At 41.8% G+C, this 20,218-nt stretch overlaps 1 protein-coding gene across 2 annotated transcripts in view; it reads left to right on the top strand.

The window, feature by feature from the left end:
- The window catches only part of ENPP3 (ectonucleotide pyrophosphatase/phosphodiesterase 3), a 72,445-nt gene extending 57,516 nt beyond the window's left edge, over positions 1–14,929 (top strand). For both annotated transcript variants that reach the window (XM_084777977.1, XM_084777978.1), the window contains exons 20-25: positions 98–252; positions 9,074–9,209; positions 10,004–10,084; positions 10,931–11,063; positions 12,682–12,838; positions 14,676–14,929. In XM_084777977.1, the coding sequence (XP_084634103.1) occupies positions 98–252; positions 9,074–9,209; positions 10,004–10,084; positions 10,931–11,063; positions 12,682–12,838; positions 14,676–14,846 (833 nt within the window). In that variant the 3' untranslated portion in view covers positions 14,847–14,929. The remainder of the gene's footprint in view (positions 1–97; positions 253–9,073; positions 9,210–10,003; positions 10,085–10,930; positions 11,064–12,681; positions 12,839–14,675) is intronic.
- The last annotated feature ends 5,289 nt before the right edge of the window (positions 14,930–20,218 follow it).

The raw sequence follows: 20,218 nt of genomic DNA on the forward strand, positions 1-20,218 counted from the left end.
GCCCAAACACCTCACATAGACTACACCATCGGACAGTGGTAGTTGCTGTGTGCCGCTTCAGCGGGCTCATACATGTTTCCTGTCATTTTTATTTTAGAAGCAGCAACTGTGAAAACAAACCTGCCCTTTGGGAGGCCCCGGGTGACGCAGAAGAACAAAGACCACTGTCTTCTTTACCACAGGGAGTACGTCAGTGGGTTCGGAAAAGCAATGAAGATGCCCATGTGGAGCTCGTACACCGTGCCCAAGCCGGTAAGTCCAGTGGTCAGTGCACGGGTGGGGCGGGGGGAAGGTTCTAATTCTGCAAGGGTTGAATTCTGTCATGCTGAAGAGATCTCAAAGTGAGCCCGGACTCCCTGTCACAAGAAAATGCTACAGTGGTGATGGAAAGGCCTTTGTAGGTACAGAGAAGGGAGGCATCGTGCTGTGCCTGGAAGAGTTGGAAATAGCAATGCAGGCTAGTTCGCTAAGTAGTGAGGAGGGAGAAAAGAACATTCTAAACAGGAGCAGAGGGAGGATCCTACTATCCGGTCCTTCCTGGAGTAGGAGGCAGGTGCACCTTAAGGTGATGGCGACCTATGTAAGGTTTCTTGTCTCTGGTTGTTTAATAAGCACGCTGCCCACTGGGAGCTGTGAAAGGCACACTGTGAGCGTGATCTGACTCTCCCTCGAGGGCTCTAGCACTCTAGTGTGTCCTACAAACACACGTGCGTGTTACAGGTCTCTCTGGCCTGAAACTGAGAGTCCACTTATGTAAATCTCCTTCCTTGTTCACACTCTGGCCAAACTCCCTCTTGTCCAAGTGGTTCCAGGATAGCTGGGTACCCGTCATGAGGAAAATGTTAGATCCCTGCTTCGCACTGTACACAAAGTTAACTTGCTGGCCGACTTACGGTCCTAAATAGGAATAGCAAATCCTTTTTTTTTTTCCACTTATATTTTTATGACATTGGGTATTTTTGAAACAATGCTAACAAAGTTACTAAAAACTTTGATTAGACCGTATTAATGTTAATGTGTGTAGAAAAATCATAGGCCCAGATAGTACATTTGCATTGCTTATAGAAACAAGTGACAAATATTTTGAATAGTAATTAGGGTCTAAGACAGATAATCAACCCCTCTACATAAACAAGAGAATGACAAACATCTTTGTAAGTAAACATTTAGAAATGGCTCAAGTTATTCAATCTCATTATCAACTAGGAAACTGTAGATGAAAGCAAAGTCTGCCCCAAGTCCATCCATAAACCCTGTTAGGGGAGTGTCTTAGTCAGGGTTTCCACTGCCGTGAAGAAACACTGTGACCAAAACCCAAGTTGGGGAGGAAAGGGATTATTCGGATTACCCTTCCGGATCATAGTCCATCCCTGGGGAAGTCAGGACAGGAAGTCAAGCAGGCCTGGAACCTGGAGGCAGGAGCTGATGCAGAGGCCATGGAGGCTGCTGCTTACTGGCTTGCTCAGCCTGCTTTCTTACAGAACCCAGGACCACCAGCTCAGGGATGGTACCACCCACCATGGGCTGGACCCTCCCCCATTGATCACTAATTGAGAAAATGCTTTACAGCTGGATCTTGTGGCGACAGACATTTCCTCACCTGAGGCTCTGTGTTCTCTGATGACTCTAGCTTGTTGACATACAAAACCAGCCAGTACAGGGAAGGAAGGGTTTTATTTCCAGTCTACAGGACAGTAGCACAGTCTGAATACTGCTAACTAAATGGTATGCCTTGGGTGAGTTAGTCTCAACATTTTAATAACAAAACTCTCCCACCAGGCAGAAAGGTGAATAAATAACCAGGAACCTATTTTTGAGGGGGAAGGGAAAACCGAACATTAGAGGCAACAGCCAAGAACCATAACAAGCTCTAGTTGTTACTGTTCGAGCTAAGGGCACATCTTTAATGAGATAAGGTAACTGACTGTATTTAATTATCTACTCGTTTTGGTCTAAGTAAGGCAATTTGGAGAAAAATAAGCATTTTTTTTTCCCTACTACTAATTAAAGCTGTCTTTACAGCTAACAACGGTTCAGCTGTGGCCGTCGCTAACAGAGTACTAGTGTTTGTTTCCGTGTGGGTAGACATGCTATAGTTGCCTGAGTTCCTATGTAGGCTGGTGGCCTTGTTATTCTCTTAATGGCCACACTGTTCAGGTGTTTGTGTTTTTCTTCAGCATTCTTTAAAATAATCTCTATTTTGTGTTTGTTCTGAGAGGACAGGCATGTTCCAGTTCAGTCTTTTTATCCAGTTCCTGACCATGAAAAGTCTGGGCGAGCAGGCAGAAGTTAACTTGCATGGAGTTCAGGAGGATGTTTACATTTTTGAAGCCTCCCCTTGCAGTCTGGCATCCCTGAATTCGGCACAAGCATCGGGGCATGCCAGAGATGGAGAGATTGTGACTGGGCTCAGGCTACTCTGATTATTTTCTAAAACTCATTTCTTTATTACCAAAGACCCTGTCCTGTCCTCTGATCCCACAGAGGTGCCTGTGCCCTTCCCCCAGCATGTGACAGGATGGAATTCTAACAATTGTCTGCTTTCTCGGTCAGAAATTACTCTGCCTGTGTGTTGTGGTTCAAGAAAATTACATAGGAGGATGTTTGGAGATTCACATAAAACATCGTGGATCAGTCCCCGAGCCTGAGAAATCAGGCTTTAAATAAGTGCTCTGAGCATGGGTTTCAATTGGTCTGTCTTTAAGTTCTACGGAACTTCTGTTTCTCTGTGGTTTGGGTGGGTGTTGTAGATTCTGTTGTTCTCTTAAGAGAGTTCTGGGGGAGGAATTGTGACTTGAAGTCATGGTCCTTCCACAACTATGTCTGGAAGCAATCAATCTGGCCTGTTCTGATTTGGAGGGTGCGTCTGAGCCTACTCAGTAGGAGGAACTCAAGGACTTATCTAACCAGATGAAAACCAGAAAACAAAGCAAGAATTGTGGTGGTTATTTAAAGGAGATACTTCATTAATTTAGCATGAAGTCAAAAGACTTTTGTTGATAAAAAGTTAGCTAACATTGAAAAGTACCTATCACCCTACAATATATTTAAGCACTGTGTACATAATGTAAAATATACATTACATAGTATATACACATATCTTCCACATCATTAAGAACTTTTAAAATATGTATGTATGCATATTCATGTGTGTATATGTGTGTATGTGTGTATGTATGTCTGTGTGTGTATGTGTGTGTGTGCGTGTGTGTGTGTGTGTGTGTGTGTGTGTGTGTGTATGTTCATATTTATAAATGTGGATGCACATGTGGTAGTCAGAGGATGACCTTGCGTTTTGGTCCTCACCTTCTGCCTCATTTAGACAGAGGCGCTGTTGCGCATGGCCTAGTAAGCCCTGCCAGCTGCATCTCTAGCTTTCAGAGCCTCTCCTGCCTCCACCCCAGCTCCATGTAGGAACCCTGGGATGACAGACACCCACTGCGGTGCTGCGCTCTGTGTGGCTTCTGGGGATCAGAGCTCAGGGTCTCACACCTGCTTCAAGTACCTGCTGCTGAACCAGCTCCCTACTCGTGAGTCGGAGTCACTAAAAGCCCTTTCGGTTTCTATACATTATGACCTAACCATTGTTTGTAAGACTTTGAAGAGCTAAGGATAATGTATATATAATATATATAAGCCTATATATTCTAATGCATATGTCGTCCATATATGCATGTGTATAAATGTGTGTGCATATATATTATATATACACATATATGTTCCAGACATTTCTTTGACCTATAAAAGCCATTTTTCCATAGGAAAAAATATTCAGTCTGTCAAATACTCAAGCTGTGTGTACTTGTTGATTTTACCATAAGACACAACTATAATTTTTGTGTGCAGCCTACAGGAAAGGGGTGGTTATCTCTTCAATGGAACTATTTCCACTTGCTGATCAGGATGTTTGGCCCCCACACCAGAAAGGAAAGAAAGAGTCTCTGACTGCGTTTTCCTACCTCTACTCGGGGTTCAGAAATCCCAGGGTCTCTGGAATGACAGTGGGGACTGAAGTCTTGCAGTTCTGGACAGGTGTGGGGTAGAGATGGTGAGGGTAGGGGAGGTCCATCGCCATATCTGAGAGAGGCCGGGGTGGAGGGGCATGGCTGAACGCTGAGTCTTGCCAGGGCTGGGCTGTCTCTCACTTCATCCCACTTACAGAAAACGGCGTTGTTCTGATCCTAGTCTTAACGTGTGCCGATTTGTAGGTTCAATTTGATAGATGAAAAACAAATCTGAACATTTTCAGTTAGCAGAAAGTGTGTGACAATGTTTTAATACTTTTAGGCCTTTAGCCTTCCTGATCCATTTCCTTCAGCCCAATGCGTATTCCACTTTGCGAATATGGGAAACATTTGGGCTGACTGCATTGTTGGTGCACAATTTTCAAGCCACCGACTCCTGCTTTACCACAGCCTTGCCCCATTAACACTTCCGTGATTGTAACTGTGGGGAATGACATTCTAACAGCTTTCTCCCAGAAAAAAAAAAACTGACTCCCCACAGGAGATGTGGGGACAAAAATGACACAATGTAACCTACCTGGAATCTCACAATTTCCCAGGTGTGCATGGAGGTGACTCAGTAGCCAAGGTTGTCCCATGTCACAACAGAGCCCCATGCCTCTTCATTGCCAAGTGGAGGAACTGGTCATTCCGAATCTTTTCCTAAGATACATTTTTTTAATTAAAGATACACTTTTAAAACAGTATAAATGAGCTTTCCAGACCCTGCATCTTTGTGTGTGTGTGTGTGTGTGTGTGTGTGTGTGTGTGTGTGTGTGTGTGTGTATGTGTGTGTGTGTATGTGTGTGTGTGTGTGTATGTGTGTGTGTGTGTGTGTCTGTGTCTGTGTGTGTGTGTGTCTGTGTGTGTGTGTGTCTGTGTGTGTGTCTGTGGGGGACAGTGATTGCGCCAAATATCTTCCTATTTCTTTGTCTGTTCCTTTCTGCTTTCCAAGAAAGAAGACAAGGTACTCTTTTGTTCGTTTGTTTTGTCGCTGGGTTTCATATAACCCAGCTCAAACGTTTTATCCAGGGTGTGTGTCTTCACCCCCTGGCTGCCTGGATTACAGGCAGGTGCTACCACATCCTGTATGGTGGGAACTGAACCCAGGACCTCATGGATGGTAGACAAGCTCTCCACAACTGAACATGTTATGTACCCAGCCCAAGGGGACTATGCATATCTCAAAATGTTTTTATTCTGCCTGTATATTTGGTTTGTGGCTTAGCAGGCTTTTCAATTTCAGAAGATTTATTTTTTTTTTAAACATATAGGATATATTATTAGGTTGATACTATAGCATTATAGTTCCCTGCTTTCCTCCACCTATTTGTCATTGATTTCACTTTTTGAGATGTATTTTAACATCCTCTTCTACATCATACTATTTTATTTCTGCTGCTGTGTCTTTAAATGCCAAGAATTCTTTATCTTCTTACATTCTATTTTTTAATAGACACTGTATATTCTCATACTTCTGACAATGTTTTCTTTAGCTTTCTATATTGTCTCCTTGATTTCTCACCCTCACCAATTTTTTTTTTTTTTTTTTTTGTCCTTCCTTGGCTGTCAGCTCACTGTTTAAGAATGAGGCCCTGAACTATGTGGTTGGTGCTTTCCAACTCTCAAGTTTCCACTGTTCAATTAAAGAGAGGAACAGACGTTTTATTATGTACTTCCAAGCGTCGGACTAATTTTTTTCCTAAAAAAAGAACATCTCTGACCCATCTCACTGGTGTATGTGATTGCTGTCCACCTGGGGCAATGGGTGGCGGTGGGGGTCTGTCACTCATTAAGCAGCATTTGCATCCTGTGCTTGTCAATGTGGTATGTCTGCTCTCTGCTCTGTGTAGGCCAGTCCCCTTTACTATGGCATTGAAGTGCTCCACAAGCTAAGTGTTCTATTCGCGCCCCCCCCCCTTTTGTAGATTTTACGCTCCTCTCTTGCTTTCAATCAGTTCAGAGAGGTCTACATATTCCTGTGTTTTTAGGAGACTTCAAACTCTACCCTTCCGGACGTCACTTGTTTTCATGGTTTCCTGGCCTCCGCTGTCCGGGTACTGTCTATCTGCTTCCTAGCTTCTGTATATTTTTCTCTCTACCTCATTTCATTTTGTTTTCACTGTACATACTCCCTGTACATGGTGCTGTGTTCATAAAGACACTCTCACACACATACACACCATCTACACAGCATCCTCCCGACCTCATACTGCCCTCTTCCTTGGGTTTCGCCCATCCAGTAACTCTTCTTCCTCCCCCGCCCCCCCACGCCAGACCAGTGGTTCTCAACCTCCTTAAGGCTGTGACCTTTTAATACAGTCCCTCATGTTGGGGTGACACCCAACCATCAAATTATTTTGTTGCTACTTCATAACTGCAATTTTGCTACTGTTATAAGTTGTAATGCAAATATCTGATACACAGGGTATCTGTTAAGCAACTCCCCAAGGGGTCATGAATCACAAGTTGAGAACTGCTTCCTAGACAATTTGGCTCCTACTTTCATGTCATACATACATAGATGGTTTTATGTATCTGTATAAATCTAACAGCCAGACATAAGAGAAAACATACAATATTTGTTTTCAGAGACTTCCTCGATTTGCTTAGTATAATTATTTCTTGTTGCATCTGCTTTTCTTGCAACACCATATTCTTTTTCTTCTTTGTGGATGAATGAATTACATTGTGCATATGTAGCGTATTTTCTCTATCTATGCCTCTGTACAGCTGTAGTGATTCATACTGCAGTAAAAACGGTATTTAACCACCATGATCTGGAGGCTAGGTGTACCTTAGGTAAAACACCCAGGACTAGAGCAGAGTCATAGATGGCAGGTCTGGTTTTTAGTTGTTTGTCTTTTAAAGGAAGTTCCATCCTGTTTGTTTCCCCAACTCCTGAATATGCACTGTAATCTCTTATGTGTTTTCATTATTAATGCCTCTTCATGAGCTTTAAAGAAAGCAAAGACAAAAGTCTATATCTAATCAACATGAGAAACATACTGAGCTCCCAGAGCTTGCTTTCCTACTGGATAATTGCAGTGCTCCAGCATTCCCCAGTCCCTGCCTAGCTTTCCCTGGCTTCTGCATCCTCAACTCTCACCTGTTTTAGACCCTTGGCTTTGCTCTTCTGCATGAGAGAACAGCAAAAAGTGTGCATGGCCTCTTCTGTTGTGAACTGATCTCACACATATTATACAGACAGTGTAGCTAACATTTGATGTACACATTGCACAGTGACACAGCCAGGCATGGAGGTGCACACCTTTAATCCCAGCCTTAGGGGAGGCAGATGCAGGTAGATCTCTGTGAGTTTGAGGCCAGCCTGGTCCACAAAGTGAGTCCAGGACAGCCAAGGCTACACAAAGAAACCCTGTCTCAGGAAAAAAACAAGGAGAGAAAAGAGAGAGAGAGAGAGAGAGAGAGAGAGAGAGAGAGAGAGAGAGAGAATGAATCAGGACATATTCAGCATGATTTTCTTTATAAATAAACTATTTCAAGTTGTTTTCCCAGGAAAATATCCATCAAGTATAGTAAAGAATAAATACATCAAAGCTTCTGAAAAAAATGGAAGCAAATAGCATATATTTTACTTATTTTAGAGTTCATCCAATGTGGTGACCACGTAATACATTGTCATTGTGAATGTGGAGGCCGAGCATCAACCACTGTCAATCATCTTTTCAGAATAACCCTGTGGATGAAGTTCAGTATTAGCTTTTAAATGTGATTTAAAAAATTAATTATAACTTTAAAAATCTACTTTATGATTTATTTAACAAACTTATTTTACTTTAAAAATAAGGATGTTTGTGGGCTGTGGATGTGGTTTACTTGGTAGTTCACACGCAGTGGGTGTGAAACTCTGGGTTCACTGTCCACCACCATATAAACAAGACTTGGGGGAATAAGACCTGCAATCCCTTGGAAAGTGGAGGTATGAAGATGAAGAATTAAAGTAATTCTTGGCTGTATAGTTCAAGGTCAACCTGGTGTACATGAAACCCTGTCTCAAATATATATCTACATATGGTATTTGTTATATATGTTATATAATGTTATTTCTGTTATATACGTGTTATGGAATATAATGTAAATATGTATTTATAAGCATTATATGTTGAGATAACTATAGCTCTTTGAATTAATTTTAGGCTGATTAGAATTTTTTGTCCGGTTCAAAAGCAAGGTAGCTAATTTTTTATCTACATGTAATTTGTTTATATTTTACTTTTCATTATTAAGACAGATTTATTTATTTTTATTTTTGTTATTTTTCATTACTTTAAAAACATTATTTATTATGTATACAGTGTTCTGTCCACACGCCAGAAGAGGGTACCAGATCTCGTTATAGATGGTTGTGAGCCACCATGTGGTTGCTGGGAATTGGACTCAGGACCTTTGGGAGAGCAGGCAGTGCTCTTAACCTCTGAGCCATCGCTCCAGCCCCTTATTTTTATTTTAAGTATATGAGTGTTTTTGTTTTGTTTTTGTTTTTTTGTGTGTTTTTGCCTGCAGTTGTATGTGCATACCATATGTCTATCTGGTGCCCACAGGGTCAGAAGAGAGTGTCAAATTCTCTGGAAGTGGAGTTACAGACAGTTTTGAGCTGCCATGTGAGTGCTGGGAGCTGAACCCAGCGGCAGCCGGCGCTCTTCTGAGTCAACCCTGCAGGCCCAACATTTCCCACCCACTACTTATTTGCATGTACAACATATCTCTACAGAAGAAAAAAAAATCAATCCTGAAAAAAAAATTTGTTTTTCAGCAATAGCTCCTATTATTCCTTTGCTCTCAGTTCAGGTTTTATACTACAAATGTTCTTTTCCGGGGTCTATTTGATTTGTCCTCCCAATGTCCTCTAAACCAGAAGAGAACCACAGAGGAAAACATAGCTGAATACATTCATTCCCCTTGCTGGCCTAGACCTGATTCACTAAAAAAATAGGAAGAGGAGAAATGAAAAACAGCCTAGGGAAGTCAAAACCCAAATAAGGCAATGGCTGAGCCACAGCTGTGGGTGTAAACTTTTTTTCCCCCCCTTTTCTCTCTTTTAACAGGGAGACACATCGCCTCTTCCTCCCACAGTCTCAGACTGTCTGCGGGCTGATGTCAGGGTTGCTCCTTCTGAGAGCCAAAAATGTTCCTTCTACTTAGCAGACAAGAATATCACCCATGGCTTCCTCTACCCTCCTGGTTAGTGAAACGCTTTTAGAGTGGCAAGGAAGCCCTCAATCAACGGATGTGGCGTGTGCGTTAAACATATATTCCCCACCCAAGTGGCCTGTTGGGGCCGCCTCAGAGGCTTCGGTGGTCATGGCCTGGCCCGGAGTGGCTCATCGGCTGGCTTCCTTAAAGGCTAATAAATTTTTCTGTGGGAACCACACAGTAGCTCTAATCGGGCCCAGATGCGCAGAGAGTTCAGCAGGTTTAAGTTTAATTTTACAACTGACGGGTATTTGGAAAGTGACACCGGCATCTAAGAAAACATTATCTCTGGCCTACCGCCTGAGCTAAGGTCCTCGGGAGAATGCAGCTGCTTCGTGCGAAGAACCGGGCCAGGAACACTGTTCTGTCATCCTGGCTGTGTGTCCGCCAGCTTTGAACTATAAATTAAGCAGCCAAATGAATTCCACGCTGTTTTGTTTGTTAGAGGAAGGATCTCTCCTGGGATCAGCTGAAAACCAGTTTCTTTTTTTTTTTTAATTTATTTTTTATTTTTATTTTTATAAAACTCAAGTCTTTTTTTTTTCCGTTCATCAGAGAATACCATTTTCAGATTTTCATAAGAATTTCAATGTCAAGGGAATGGGTTTATGGGCTTACTCCTGGTATGTGACTCTGTGACTCTAGTGTTTTTGGTTTTGTTTTGTTTTGTTTTGTTTTAAAGACGTTCATGATTTAGAGAGTTACAGTAGAAAGAGGCTCAATGAAAGCAAAGGATGTGTCAACTGAAATCCTATACTTAATAAAGTTCATTTGCTTTACAGCAATCAAAGGAGCTTCAAATGAGAGTCAATATGATGCTTTAATTACAAGTAATTTAGTCCCAATGTATGAAGAATTCAAAAGTAAGTACCTACCCTCCCCCACTATACTCTGGCCACTGGACTTGGTGCCTGACATAGGCTGAACAAGCACCTGCCCTGACTTATAACTCTGCCTTGACCCATGTACATGGACCTATATGCTCAGCCTGTCGTTATTCTTTGTTTGGGATAGGGTGCGGATAAACTGACCAGGCTGACCTTTAACTCACTCTGTAGTCCAGGCTGGCCTTGAACTTGTTATCCTCTTTTCTAATCCTCCAGAGTAGCTGGGGTTGCAGGCCTGATGGTGGATAACTATTAACCTTGAATTAACTAAGTGACTCCGTGGACTGCCAAGCTAAACCCATGTTGTATTATTGCAATTTGTTATTGACACTGAGTCATTTTATTCTGTTATTGTAAATATAGGTACAAAACTCTTGACGTAGTCTCTTTTCAACTAACTATAATTTTCACTTGTTGCTAGAATCTGATAATTTTTTAAAGTTTCTTTTTAACTCCTACCTGTTGAGAGATATTCATAAAGCTACATTTTACTAATATTCATCGTAAGTGAAAGAAATGTAAAAGTTTGTTTACAGAATAATACTTAATAAGACAGTATGTGTGGTCTGACTGTTGTTAGCGTTCACTGTTGAAGAAATTTGGAGACATAAATTGTTCTAATTTCAAGTATAAAGCTAAAAACATTCTCATTAACATGGGCTCACGTTTGTTGCATGAACCACCTGGGAGAGTTAGTTATCCAGACACTGCCAACAACTACAGAAGTGGAATGAGATGCTTTGAAATACACCAATAATAAGAAGGAATTTTCATGTTCAGTGGAGTCAGATATTTTAAAACACCTCATTGTTTCCTGTTTAGAAATCTGGGACTACTTCCACAAAGTTCTCCTTATAAGATATGCTGTAGAAAGAAATGGAGTGAATGTGGTTAGTGGACCAATATTTGACTATAATTATGATGGCCATTTTGATGCTCCAGATGAAATCACACAGTAAGTAATTTCACTTTTCTATTTAGCAGTAGAGTATTGTAAGGGGAAGAGCTCCCAAATTTAACTAGATACAGTATAATTTCCACATTACATAGTATATACATAGCAATTCGTGTTCAGTTGCTCTTGATGTCAATTTTCAACTTAAACTCCCTAAATATTTAGGAAAAAAAATCACATGACAAAAAATTAAACTAATAAAAAAATTAAACTAATAGTTTCTAAGAAAAGCTTAATTTTTTATTGTAAAATTTAAGTTTGTGGATGAAGGCAGGATGAGATTTTTTTTTTTTGAAGAGGATGAGTCAGGGTAATATCAATAAATATAGAATCAAACCAACTGTAATTCAGTAAAATCAAGTAAACACTAAGTTTACCTTAGTAAGTTTCACAGATACAATGGGAAATACACAGAATAGTCTCCAATAGAGGATGCAAATAGATTTCAGTAGAAAACCAGCCCAAACAAACTGTACACCCGAATGCTAAACCCATCACAATGGGTTGTTAAGAATTTCCTTCCCACTTTAGTGTGTTTCAGCAATGGGCAGGTTTAGAGAAAAGTCCCATCCATTGCTTCTTTTCTTATCAAAATGTTAGAAGGACAAAAAATAACCAACCACAGCATGCCAGCCTAGAGTATGCAAAGCTCCAGTTTCTTCTTAGACCTTGCGATAAAGTAAGTCTCACAGTGAGTGTGTAGCCGGCCCCTGTGTGTTTCCTGCTCTTTCATTTCACTGGTTTTTTATTTGTTTGATTTTGAGGCAAGGGCCAAATGTAGCGCAGGCTGGCCTTGAACTCACTGTGTTGCTGAGAGTGTATTTGAACTCCTGACCCTCTCGCTTCTGTATCCCAAGGGCGGGGGTTCTAGATGTGTGCCTGACTTTTGTTTCATTGTCTCATGGGTTCTACTTCTCATTGTTTACTGGCGCTAATAAATATTTCGAGAGCTCTTTACCACATACTAGACAGTTTTCTAAGCATTTGCAGCGGCTTTGTTTAACCTACAGAACATCTCGATGTTAGGTTCCCTTAGCCTCAAGTTGGAAGTGAGGAAACTGGGGCTAAGGCAGAGTAAGTATCTTGTCTAATAGGTTTTTCACCTAACAATTGGCCAAGACCAGAATGGAAATCCAGACAGTCTGAATCCAAACCGGGAATATGTTGCTGCCCACAAAAGTTCATAGATTTCTTCTAGTAGACTCAACTACACTGTGCGTTTACTCTCACTCGGAACTTTAACATGTGCATCCGTGTTTGTTAGCAAGAGCACAGCCACAAGAAATGGCTCGCACTCCACTAGAAGGCACCGCCTTGAAAGTATGACACCAACAGACTTGGGCTACAGAGGAGGCGGAGTCCCATGGGCTTTCCTTGTGTTCTAATATTTTGAATAATGTTAGAATAGTGATACTGGAAATTTCTGGCTCACTGAAGTGGATATGTATGGTAAAACTACACTTTCCATACAATCCATGCTTTTCACTTATTCCTTTTATCAGGTCTTCACCTTTGTGTTTCCATATATACGTGTGTGTGTGTGTGTGTGTGTGTGTGTGTGTGTGTGTGTGTGTGTGTAATCTGTACTGAAGCCAAATCATTTCAATTATGCTTTCAGATACGTAGCCAACACTGATGTTCCTGTCCCAACACACTACTTTGTGGTGCTGACAAGTTGTAAAAACCAAACCTCCACACCGGACAGCTGCCCCGGGTGGCTGGATGTCCTGCCTTTCATCATCCCTCACAGACCCACCAACGTGGAGAGCTGTCCTGTGAGTATGCCTGGAAGAAGCTGGGGCCCAGGAAACGATCTCTCGAGTCTCATCTGGGCTCTCATGAGCACGGCTGTATCTAAAACATATGTGCTTTGCGGGTAGAGGTTTGCTTTTCTGTGGATGTATGAGCTGTGGAATTAACATGAAATAGGAATCAGCATATGTAAACAAGTATTTATATCTGAAGGGGTGTGTGTGTGTGTGTGTGTGTGTGTGTGTGTGTGTGTGTGTGTGTGTGTTTGATACTCACTGGGGTAATATAATTAGGTTGTTTGTTTGTTTTTGTTTTGTTTCTTTGTCCTAGATTTATTTTGTAGACCAGGCTGGCCTCGAACTCACAGCGATCCGCCTGCCTGTGCCTCCCGAGTGCTGGGAGTACAGGCATAGTTTTTTATTCTGGATACAAGCATTGAAGTCCTACAGTAAGGTTGACATTAAATTAATGTTTCCCTAAATGACTAAGTAAATATAAATTCTAGCACAAACTGAAATGTTAGACTCAGTTCGTATGTGTGAATGCGTGCATGTGTGCATGCGTGTGTGCGTGCACACACACACCGAGACAAAGGGAAAGAGAGAGGTGGGAAGGAGAGGAAATTAGAATTTGGAACATAGTAATCTGGGTGAGAAATTTATAATGATAATTATGAGTGTGAAGAGTTAAAACTAATGTGATGGTGGGCTTAAAAACAAAACAGTGGTGGCTTAGGTTAATAACTGTTATTTCATACTCACAACTGGATATGGGACATGGGGATCATCTTCTGCTGCCTGCAAGAGTGTAAGTTGGTATAAATATTTTAGGGAATGTTATGCCTCCTATTTTGTAGGGTTATAATTACATGTGTTCAATAACCTAGATATTTCATGTTCTCAAATCTATGCTCTTAAACATAAGGAGAGCATCCCAAGTTAAACCTCATAGTATCATGTGTAATAGTGAAGACACCCTCTCCTATCAGCTTGGTCATTTTGAAAAGCCGAGTTAAATTATAATGAAGAAATACCGGAGACTGCAGCTAAAATGATTCACCTAGATATAGAGCCATCATTGTGGATAGAGTACAAACTTTGCCATGAATTAAAAATAACTGGAAAATAGCGCTTACAATGCCCTTGCTGTAAGTTTGAAAACACAAGCCAATGCTACATACCATACACTGACATGTAGTAACAGACTAAAGACTGCGTAGATTCACATTGACTTACATGAGCTGGTAATGTTAGCTCTGAACCTAGGAACAAAAAAGATACTGGCTAGACTCTATTTATTTCAAAAATACCATGTCTAGGGGCTAGGGAGATAGCTCCACTGATAAAGTACTTTCCAAGCAAGCGCAGTGACCTCAGTTTAGATTCTCGCCACCTGCGTAAAAAACTAGACGGTGCTCTGTACACATGTGGTCCCAACACTGAGACGGCTGAGGCATGAGGATCCCCGGGGGCTCGCTTGCCCCAGGATAATGAAATCAGTGACTTCCTGCTTCAGTAGGGGCCCCTAAAAATAATGGAGAGAACACTTGATGAGGAACCTCACTGTCAACATCTGGTCTCCACATGCATGTGCACGCATGCACACACATGAACATGTATGCACACACACACACACACATGCACACAACTTGTGATTGAAGCAAGTACATGGTAGGCATGAGTTTATGGTGGCTGGTATTTCTTTTATCGCTTTTGTTTGATTAGACAAAGTTTAGTTGTATCAAATGAAGAGCCAAGGCAAAAAAAAAAAAAATCACAAAATAGAATCTAAGTGATAAAATATCCTCGCGTTGATGAAAAGGTACACTGTGTGGAAAATATTTTGTGTTTCATTTCCCAGGAAAACAAAACAGAAGACCTTTGGATTGAAGAGAGATTTAAAGCACACATTGCCCGGGTCCGTGATGTGGAGCTCCTTACGGGCCTTGACTTTTATCAGGAAAAAGCACAGCCTGTCTCTGAAATTTTGCAACTGAAGACATATTTACCCACATTTGAAACCGTTATTTGAATGACTGTATAAAGCCATTTGACAAAATGGATTTTTTTGTTAAAAAAAAAAAACATAAAATAAAAGTTTCTATTTTTCCTTAATCCTTAGCCATATTATCCATTTTCATTAACATATGTCTTCTTCATTTCTATAGACATAGTTATTAGAAGTTTTTTTTTAGAGTTTCATTTTATTAATTCTGCCCCCCCACCCCCAGTGTATATATACCCACCTGTGTGCTGTGCCTAAGGAGGCCAGAAGAGGGCGATGGATTGCCTAGAGCTGACTTTGGAGGGAGTTGTGAGCTGCCAGTGTGGGTGCTAGGAATGGATCTTGGGTCCTTTTTGATAACAGCAAGTAATCTTAGATACTAAGCTGTCTTCCCAGCCCTAGTTTAAGTTTTTATACAGTGGCAGTGACACTTCCATAGGTCATCAATGTGATGACATTCTATGTGTAGGTCGAATCCCTTCCATAGCCCTCTGTTCCAACGTGGCTCCAGTACAGATGACAATTTCTGGACTTTAGACTGTCTATGCACAGATACGTGCTGAATGTTTACAACCCTGAGCTGTGTGTAGCCCTGGGAACCCAGTTTGCCTACAAGAATCTCTGCTGCTTAACCTAGAAATAAAAGGGCCAGTCTGAGAAAATGTAATCTGTTTCGCCTAGAGAGTCTATAATGCTGTACCTGTGGCTCATTACTCCATTATAAGGAGACATGTAAGGCCAGCTGGGAGGTGTGTGCTCTTTCGACCTGCCCTTGGGATGCAGGGGCAGGAGAATCTGTGAGACTTGGAGGCCATCCTGGCCTGCTTAATGAGTTCCAGGAGAGCCAAGGCTACAAAGTGAGACCTTGTCTCATAAACAAACCAAACAAAAACCTCAGAGATGTGTACCGCCAAGCTGTAGCTCTGCAATGATAGTGTGCTTTCCTTACTCTGTGCAAGGGTCTGGGGTCAGCCTCCAGCAGTGCGAGGAAACAAAGAAACAAAACAAAAAAAGAAAAGGTGAGAAAAGAAGAAGAAGAAGAAGAAGAAGAAGAAGAAGAAGAAGAAGAAGAAAAAAGAAACAGGTGAGAACTACTCCGAAGAAGTGAATACCACCATTTAAGGGACCAAGGACTTAAAGGGAATTGCAACGTCAACGACAGTTTTCCAGTTTGCCGTTCACATTCTACAATAAGATTTTACCTTTTAAATCTAAAAAACACTAAGGTTAGTTGCAATAATTATTTAGAAAAATATCAAACATATGGGAAAGCTGTGCAAAGAGCATAAAGTCCTCTTGTATAACCTTCATGTGAGCTTCACCAATTGTGAAATTTGCACTATGTATGTCTATATATTGTGTATGTATATACGTTACATTAATATATTTAGCTATATTAAAAGTGTTTTTATGAAACTATACTGCGGTCATCTGACCCATTTACTCCCAATACTTCAGTCTATGTTTCCTAAGAACGAGGGCACTAACACAATCAGCCAGGAAGTTTTATGGCAAAACTGTACTGACATATACTTTATTGACCTATGCCTCTAATCCCAGCACTCAGGGAGGCAGAGGCAAGCAGATAGCCCTCAGCTCCAGGCCAGCCTGGTCTACACAGCGAGTCCAGGACAGCTAAGGATTCACAAAGAAACCCTGTTTCAAAAATCCCCAACCCAAATAAATAAATAGATGAATGAATAATAAAAAAAGGAACTACAATGAATTATCATTGTAGAGAGAGCACTGCCTAACACAAAGAGGTCAACTAAGGTCTTGGGAACAGAGTTGGAAGAAAGAGAAACTCTAAAAGTTGGCTTATTTTCTAAACTTAGTTCAAGTTTTGAAAAAAACTTTTTTTAGTGCAATTGTATCTTTACCAAAAAACAAAAAACAAAACCAAAAAGTCTTCCAGGAAGGGTTTTCAGTGTCACAGTTTGAGGGAAAAAAAAGGAGTCTGCTCTCTCACAAAGAATCAGAAATAACTGCCGTTGTTTTCTGACCTAGTAGGAACCACTTTTCCCTGCTGTGTGTGGCTGGGAAGACAGGTAAAGGACAGCTGGGACAAAGAAGTGCACCTAGTCACATGACAAAGTTCATATTCAGCCACTAATGTTATTGGAATCAATGTAGGAATATCCACTAAGGTGTGACCACTTTGTTCAGGTAAATGGAATTCCCAGGGGCCGACCATGATGTCTACTCCATCTGGCACTTTTTATTTCCAAATTAAGTTTTAGTTCGCTTAAAAAAAAAATCTTCTTGCTGTAGGGAGATCTCTTTTCCTTCCCCGCCTTCCATCACACCCCCGCAGCACCGCGGCTTGCTGTCTATTTACTTTTGGAGGACAGGGTGTGGGAATAAAAATGGGTTATAAACTGAAACATTTGTCAAAAAACACAAACAAGGCTCTTGGAGGAAATGACTTCCTCTTTACACTGTGTCCCTGGTGGACCACAGTCACTCCCTCAATCGGGGACTGGAATTTGGATAAACATCGGGACAGCAGCAAACCTCAGCCTTTCAATGACAGAGAATCGGGGCAATTTAGACTCATCCCAAACCGACAGGATGGATGTAACTGCACTAACAGCTAGTGAGGCGTGCCAGTGGATGTGGGGTTAACGGGACTCCTTTATCCTGACTTTTTTTTCTTTTTCTTAGTGTGCAAATTAAGACCCACAGGTGTCCGTCTGGGGAGGCCACTTAGTTCTCTGAACTCTGAGTAACTGCACTTTCTACAAAGGACGAAGAACTATAGGGCAATTAGTTGATTTTTTTTTTTTAAGTTCAGAAAATTTGCCTGTGGACCATTGCACTGAATCCTTCTGTTCTATCTCTTTAACATGATGCCACCCTATTTGTTGCTGATAATCTCTCAAAAGCCCCTCTAACACAGCATCCTCACTTGAGTACCACACGTCAGCAGTTTCCGGAGAGGTCGGTCTCAAACTTCCTGAAGCTGAGACCCATTAATACAGCTCCCTGCTGGTACGTCTCATGCACACTTCCTACGTTCTTCCGCTGAGTTTTCTCTTTTCTACGAAAGGTGATCACTTACTTCACAGGGGATGAGTCACTAGATACAGACTGGGGGCCACAAGGCAGCGTTGCAGAGGTATCATTGATAGGGTATGAAGCTCTCGTAATTAACCAGGAAGTCGCTTTAGCTTGGGTTAGGCACAGCGTCGGCAGATCTGGGGATGGTACCTGTTGCTTGTTGCCTCTGGTTTGGAAGTTGGACGCCCCCTACTTCCTGCAGAGTGAGTCAGTCACTTTAACAGTGTCCTCCATCCTGTTTGTGGTTGCCCTGAGCTTTTCCTTTGGCCAACCTCGGTGGCAATCCCGATTCACTGGTATGTCCTTAAATCTTAAGGGTGAATTAAGCGTCTACATTCTTAAGATGGAGAATACCATGGCACAATTAAGCCTCTTACTCGAGCCCATTAAAACAAAGCTAAGAACGCACGCTGGATCAGGCACAGCAATTCAGACAGACCAGCCGTAGTAGCCAATTCAGATGATGTGGACCAGAGATCAGAGAACATCGCTTGTTCTGCAAGGATTCTAGCAGCTGTCCCCTCCACCCCCAGGTTCTGCCTTCAGTCTGACAGTGTTTAAACAGAACTCTTATAAGTCAAAAGCACCAATTTAGGCTCGCATCTTCAGTCTATGGCTACGGTGTGTGGGAATCCATCCAAAGACTTTGGGCTGTCTACCCTCACCACGCCTTCCTGTCTGGGGTCGCTTGCCTCATCCATTTCTTCGGGCCATGTCTAGCTTAGCCAAGACTTCATTGCATCCACTGTTTCTTGAAGTGTTTATTGAATCTTTTATAGCCTGGGCACTGGGGGGATTTAAATGACCATCATAAGGACCTGGAGAGGATCTGGGAGGTTTTGTAGGAGGGAAAACCATGATCAGAATTCATTGTATAAAAAAGTATTTTTGACAAAGTATGAAAGGAATAGTGCTTAGGGACATAAAAATATACTAGAAATGAGGCAAGTTGGATCTTGGTGTAATTTCATTAGTATGATGTACACTTCTGGGGAGATTTTTAAATATCTTCTGGAATTGTCAAAGTGTATTGTTAAAACTATTGTAGAGTGACAAGAAGTTAAAAAACGTAGCTCAAAAGAGCCCAGGTTGTCCTCTGAGCAGCTTCCCCCGTGTGCCTACTATGTGCCTATAGTAAAGGATCAAACCCCGGAAATGACAGTACTGCTAACGGTTCTATGGGCTTCGTGCAGAGACCAAGGGCTGTGATGCACACTCATGAGGCTTTAGCATCTAGCATTTACACAGTGTAGTTTTCTACACAACCCTGAGAGACAGTACATTGCCTTAAGTGAGGTTCAGAAAACAGAGGACCATGGCCCAGCATGCAGCATCCTCTGCTGAGTGTGTGATGCCCAAAAAGCAGCTTGATTCTGTTGTCCCGAAAGCTTTTTCTTCAGGGCTCTTAACTTCCTGGGTAGGGTTTGCAATGTTAGAGTTCTGTGTGGCCTTTTGGAAATGCATATATTTTTAACTAATTTCTCTAGCTCTTACTCCAACACCCTAGGTCAGATGGACAATAGGTGCCCGAGGGTCACGGAGAGGTCTGTAATGAGAGATACTGCCAGTTGGAGGAGGAGCAGAAAGGGTTGCTCAGGGAATATGATAGGGCAGTTGTATTTATGAAGACTGTCTGGCCAGGTGTCGTGGCGCATGCCTTTAATCCCAGTACTCAGGAGGCAGAAGCAGGCGGATCCCTGAGTTCCAGGCCAGCCTGGTCTACAAAGCGAGTCCAGGACAGCCAGGGCTGTTACATCGAGAACCCCTGTCTTGAAAAACAAACAAACAAACAAAAAACAAACAAACTATCTGGAGCATCCAAGCAGTTTAACTCCCACTGCCTAGCTGGACTGGTTTTGAGAAGCAATGGCTAATAAAGAAATTAAATATCAAAATCTAAAAAGTGCCTTTATTTTACAATAAGAGCAACAGAGATAATCTGTAAGCATGTATCTTGAAACTCCAAAGTAGCAAGGATGAGTATAGAAGAAAAAAGCAATGCTGTGTTTCTAGGGCCAGTTAGGGAAGGCAGCACAGAGCACCCGAAGTCCGGAAGCTCCCGTAGGTGCCGATAGCAGTGCCAAGACTGGGAAGAAAGTTTCCATATAACTTCAATAATGGAGCAGAGTTAGGATGACTCAAGCCCTGTCTGCAGCTCAGACATACTTGGTGGAAACTTTGCAGGGTAGGCTTTCCTCCTTGGCCACCCTGACTTTACAAGCCAAGGCCCACATGCTTGGAAACAGTAACCGGGAAATTGCTAAATGGTTGCCGAGTGATGGCATAAATAGCTGGAAAAAAGCTGGAATTTTGGATTGGTGACAGCCACATGGTAAATC

This window comes from Acomys minous, assembly GCF_964271855.1.
Source record: "Acomys minous genome assembly, chromosome: 3".
In the NCBI taxonomy this organism is placed as follows: Eukaryota; Metazoa; Chordata; class Mammalia; order Rodentia; family Muridae; genus Acomys; species Acomys minous.